General features: G+C 46.4%; 1 protein-coding gene across 1 annotated transcript in view; it reads right to left on the bottom strand.

Annotated features, from left to right (window-relative positions):
• Nucleotides 1-3,384, bottom strand: part of LOC106888132 (neural-cadherin-like) — a 75,687-nt gene extending 72,303 nt beyond the window's left edge. The window contains exon 1 of the mRNA XM_014942160.1: nucleotides 3,289-3,384. Coding sequence (XP_014797646.1) covers nucleotides 3,289-3,384 — 96 coding nt within the window. The remainder of the gene's footprint in view (nucleotides 1-3,288) is intronic.
• Between the last annotated feature and the right edge of the window lie 2,412 nt (nucleotides 3,385-5,796).

The raw sequence follows: 5,796 nt of genomic DNA, 5'->3' as shown, positions 1-5,796 counted from the left end.
CGCCCCCTGGCTGCCCCCCCAACCCCGGGAGGGTCAACGTGAGAAACGCATGGGTTAACATAAACACACTTTAATAATGAAAAATTAGAAAAGGCAAAGAAAAAAAAAGGGGCAAAAAAGGCAAAAAAAAAAAGGGGGCAAAAAAAAGGGGCAGAAAAGGCAAAAAAAAAAAAGGGGGGGGCAGAAAATAAAGAAGGGAACCAAACCCAAGAAACACATGAAAATATAATTTCAGCAGTTGACAGGGTACATGACAGCCAGAAATAAATTAAAATGGATGAATAGGGAGCTTGATAGGAGTAGATATAGAAGGAAAGTTTGAAAAAGCAATGGGGTTCAGGACAGACAGGAAAAAAAATTAAAAATAAAAACAGTGAATTGGTTAAAGGAGACATAACAGAAAGAAAATCTAAGAAGCAACTGAGTTAAGGACAACCAGGTAAAAAAACTTAAAATGGGAACAGAAAAGTGGATAAAAGTTGACATAGAAAGAATATTTTAAAAGCAAGAGCATTAAGGAGAGACAAGGGAAAAAAATTAAAAATAAGGGTGAAGCAATAGAGACATAGGAAGAAAATGCTAAAGGTGGTGGCATTAAGAAAAGACAAGAAAAAGTTACAAAATAAGAATAGAGAGAAAAACACAGAGAGACATAGGAAGAAAATTTCAAAAGCAATGAGGCACAGGACAGACAGCAAACAAATAAAAAAGTGAATTGGTAAAGTAGACATGGAAAAAAAATTAAAAAGGGACGTGGTGCAGGATAGACGGGAAAACACACACAGGGAGAGCAGAGTGGATAAGCTTTGACATAGAAAATTTAAAACGTGACAGCTTTAAGGAAAAACAACAATAAATTAAAAAATACAAACAGGAGGAAAAAATAGACACACATAAAAGTAAGTTTAAAAAGCAGTGAGGTACACAACACAGGAAAGAATTTAAAAATACAGATACAAAGCTTGATAAAAGTAGACATAGAAATAAAATTGCCGAAGCAACAGGGTACAGGGCAGAGAGGAGAGACTTAGAGAACAAAGACAATGAACTGGATAAAAGCAGCCATAGAAACTGAATTTTAATTTGTCAGAGTATAGTATGCACAGGGAAAAAATAAAGAAAAAGGAAAGGAAAATAATAAATTGAGATAATAGAAAGAAAATGTCTGAAGCAACTGGCTACAGGACAGAGGAGGAGGAATTAAAAAAAAAAAAAGGATAGGGGGTCAAATAGAGGGAGACAAAATTTCTTAAAAAGCAGCATACTACAAGAAACACAGGAAGGAACTAAGAAATAGGAACAGGGATGAGAATAGAAGGATGTATTGAAAGAAAATCTAAAAAGCAACAAGGAAGAGAGGGAGAGTAAGAAATTTTGGGGAGGTGGACAGGCAGGGTGGCTGGAAGCAGGCAGGGATGGGGGGGGACAGGACACAGGCAAGAGAACATGTAACTCACCACAGCTCCAGGCACCAGCAGGAGACTTCCACCCCCCAACACTTTTCTCTCTCCTCACACCTGCAGCCAACGGAGACACCGAGCCCCGGGCACTGGGTGCTGGTGGTGGGCTCTATTGGGAACATCTTGGAGGGGTCCTTCCTCGCTGCAGGGACCTTGCTGGAGGCACCTGCCTCTGGGACCCCCTTGGATTCCCTCCTCAGCCAGTTCCCCCTTCATCAGCTCCCCCAGGTGTGCCCAGGAGTTCACTCCCCAGCTAGAACCTCTCACACAGCCCTGTCCTCAGCCTCACAAGCATCACCTGGGGCTGCCCCAGCCCCAGCTGGAGCCCATCAGGATCAGGGGCCATTGCTAAAGCCCCACAGCACATCACCCCCTCCGCAGCCACGAGGTCAGCAAACACAGCCAGAGACAGAAAAAGTTTCTTTATTAACGCACGTTAAGAAATGCCATCAAGTGAGCTGGCTGCAAAGCTCAGTGCCCAGATGTAGCAGGACAGAGGGAGAAAAGGGAAGAGAAAAGCAGGAGGAAGGACAGAGGGACAGACAGAAAAGGTGTGGGACGGGGACAGAAAATGGGATGTTGCAACCAAGAGAGGAACATGGAACAGGACAACAGTGTAGACAGAGGAGAGATTGCACAAAACCACAGAGATGGAAAAATAACTAAGAGAGGCAGGGAGCAGGAGAAAGAGAGGTGGAAGGGACCAGCAGGAGAAGATGGAGACAAGACAAGGGACAGGGAAAATTCTAAAATGATAGGGGGAAAGAAACACAGTCGAGAAATTAAAAAAAAAAATAGAAACAGAGAGCTAGATACAGGTAGACATAGATGGAAAATTTCAAAAGTCCACAGGGTACAAGAAATATAGGCAAGAACTAATAAACAGGGGTGTGGAGATAGAAAGCAGGAGATGAAGAAAGGAAGTGTAAAAAGTGACAGGGTACAGGACAGAGAAGGAAGAATTAAGAATTACAGACAGAAAGATGGATAGAGGGAAACACTGACAAAATTTTGAACAACAGGATACAACAACCATCCACAAGAAGTAAAAGATAAGTACATGGAGCTGCACAGAAGGAGATGTAGGAAGAAAATCTGAAGAGTGACAGGGTTCAAGACAAACTGGCAAGAAATTAAAATTAGGTCAGGGGCACAGAGAGAAGGAAAGGTAGCAAGAAAATCCAAAAAGCAATTGGCTTCAAGAAACACGTGCAAGAATTAAAAAGATAAGAATGGAAAGATAGAAAGAAAGTTTCAAAAGTAATGGGGTACAAGAAACTTAGGCAAGAATTAAAAAATAGGGACAGGGAGCCTGATAGAAGGAAACTGTGGTGGAGTGACCTTGGCTGGCTGCCGGGTGCCCACCAAGCTGCTCTATCACTCCCCCTCCTCAACAAGGCAGGGGGAGAAAATACAACAAAAAAAGCTTGCAAGTCGAGATAAGGACAAAAAGATCGCTCAGCAATTACTGTCACAGGCAGAACAGACTCAATTTGGGGAAATCAGTATAATTTATTGTCAATAAAATCAGAGTAGGATAATGAGAAATGAGAACAAATCTAAAAACCACCTTCCCCCCGGCCCCTCTCTTCTTTCCTGGGCTCATCTTCACTCCTGACTTCTCTACATCCTACCCCCGAGCAATGCAGGGGGACAGGTAGTGGGGCTGTGGTCAGTTCCTCACACATTGTCTCTGCCACTCCTTCCTCCTCACGTTCTTTTTCTGCTCCATCGTGAGCTCCTCTCTCCATGGGGCCACGAGTGCTGCCAGGAGCCTGCTCCAGCACGGGCTCCCTGTTTGGTCACAGCTTCCTTTGGGCACATCCACCTGCTCCGGTGTAGGGTCCTCCACAGGGTGCAGGTGCACATGTGCTCCACCACCACGGACCTCCATAGGCTGCAGGGGGACAATGTGCATCACCATGGTCTTCACCACAGTCTGCAGGGGAATCTGTGCTCCAGTGCCTCAAGCATCTCTTCCCCACCCTTCTTCGCTGACCTTGAACACCTGTTTCACGCCGACATTTTCACTGTCACAGCTTCTGCACAGTATTTTTTATTTCTTCTTAAATATCCATCATAGAAGAGCTACCAGCATTGCTGATGGGTTCAGCTTTGACAGCTGGGGACAGCTGCATGGGGTGAGCAGGGCCAGAGGAGTTTTGTTAGATTGGGGAGGCATATCCAGCACCTTTTCCAGGGAGCGGGAAGGCCTCCAGGTACACAGAAGGGTGGGAGAATCCATCTCCTGCACCTCTTCCTGCTTCCTCTCCACCAGCTCTGAGAAAATCCTTGGGAGCTCCCCTGATTCCAACTGACCATCAGCCTGTTGCAACAGTGGGTTGGAAACATCCTTGCAGCTCACCGGCACTCTCAGGCAGGCATGCTCCAGCAGCACCATCCCCTTTTACAAAGAGGGGCCATCACCACCACCCTCAGTGCCAACCCTCCCTAGGGTCCTCCAGCCCCAGCCCACAGCTGCACCCACGGCCCCCAACACCCACAGTGTAACCTGCTCCCCTGGACTCTGACAGCCACTCCAAAAGGGCTGCAAACACTGCCATGAGTGCAAAGTGTTTATTTGTTAAAACATAGAAGTCCCAGGAGTGAGCCTGCCATGGGGCTTGATGCCCGTACACTCACCCTTCCCCTGGGACACCGCAGCACTCGTTACTGGAGCAGCAGATACAGAAAATACAGCAACGGGGAGCAGGACAGAGGAACAGAAAGAGAAAAATATAATGAGGGAGAAGGTCTGAAGAGCAGAGAATGAAGGGTACAGGGAAAAGGACAGTAGATGGACAAGTCAATAAAAAAGGGACAAGGAGCCCTACAGAAACATGGCAGAAGAAAAATAGGGTCAGAAGGTAGAGCAGAGGGAGAGAGAGAAAATGATGAGTAGAACAGACAGATCAAGACAGAAGTTCAGTGAGAGGCACAAGGAAGGAGGGAGAGAAAAAGACAGGGAAAAAGCCAGAGGGATTGAGGGGGGGAGAGAGAGAGAGATAAGGACAAAAAGGAGGAGAAAAAAATCAGCGCTGGGCTGCAGGGTGACAAAAAAGGCCAGGGAGCAGGACAGAGGGGAATAACAGGACAGTGAGCTGGGCAGGGGGATACAGCGAGAAATGATGGGGCAGGCAGCGGTATGGAGATACACAGACAGAAAGTTAGAGGGAGGATGGAGGACAGAGAGAATAAGGGAGAAGGAACAGAGTCACCAAAGAAATTAAAAATACTTACAGGCTACAGGACAGAGAGGAAGGAATGAAAAAAATAGGGAGCTGGAGCAGGGCAGAGAGATGGAGAAAGAAAAAATAGCCAGGGCAACAGGGCAGAGAGAGGGAGGAAGGAAAAAACAGGATCCGGAGCTGAACAGGGAGAGAGATAGCAAAAGAAAATTATAGTGATGGGCTACAGGGAAGAATTAAAAAACAGGGGCAAGGACCCAGACACAGCATGACACACACAGGAAGAACAGCAACAGCTAGAGGGCAGGGAGGGAGGAATGAAAACAGGGACAGGGAGCCAGAGGTGGGGGGGGACAGGGGGATATAAAGAGGGGGAAAACCAAGAAAGATGTGCTACAGGAAAGAGAAGGAGGAATTCAAATATTGGGATCCAGAGAGAGAGATGGAGAAAGAAGCAATTGTAAAACAGGGAGTGGGAGCCAGCCAGAGAGGGATGGAGAAAGAAAAAAAAAAACCCACAATGGGCTCCAAGACAGAGGGAGGAATTTCAAAAAGGAAGGGACTGGGAGGCCTACAGAGAGAGATGGAGAAAGGGAAGATAGAAACACACCACAGGGCAGCGAGGGAAGAATTAAGAAATAGGGACAGGATGTCAGACAGAGAGCAATGGAGAAAGAAAAAAAAACAAAACAACCCTACAACAGGCTACAGGGCAGAGGGAGGGAGGACCTAAAAGATGGGAACAGGGAGCTGCTCAGAGCAAGATGGAGAAAGGAGGTTACAGGGGAGGAAAATAAAAAAGAGAAAAAAAAATATTTGCAGCAGTGTGGGAAAGAGAAGGGGCCAGTGGAGGGCAGGGAGGGATGAGAGAAGAGGGGCAATAGGGTCCCAAGAGTCCAGGACTCACCACAACTCTCGATCTTGGTGCTGCCAGGAGAATTTGACAGTTCAAACACTTCTTCTCTCCTCCTGTCTTCTTCTGTAACTCCAGTCACTTGGCTGTCCTCCACCAAAGAGAATACGTGGGTGTCTTACAGGTCTTATGAGATGAAACCTCCTAGACATAGAGCCTCGCTTACTCGTGCACTACTTGCAGGAGTAGGACAGAGAGAAAGTGAGAGAAAATGATGACCAGGGAGCAGAACAGA

Source organism: Calidris pugnax, unplaced genomic scaffold (genome assembly GCF_001431845.1).
Source record: "Calidris pugnax isolate Ruff unplaced genomic scaffold, ASM143184v1 scaffold28, whole genome shotgun sequence".
Classification (NCBI taxonomy): Eukaryota; Metazoa; Chordata; class Aves; order Charadriiformes; family Scolopacidae; genus Calidris; species Calidris pugnax.
Note: the sequence above shows the minus strand (reverse complement) of the source record. Positions and strands in the feature narration are given on the sequence as shown.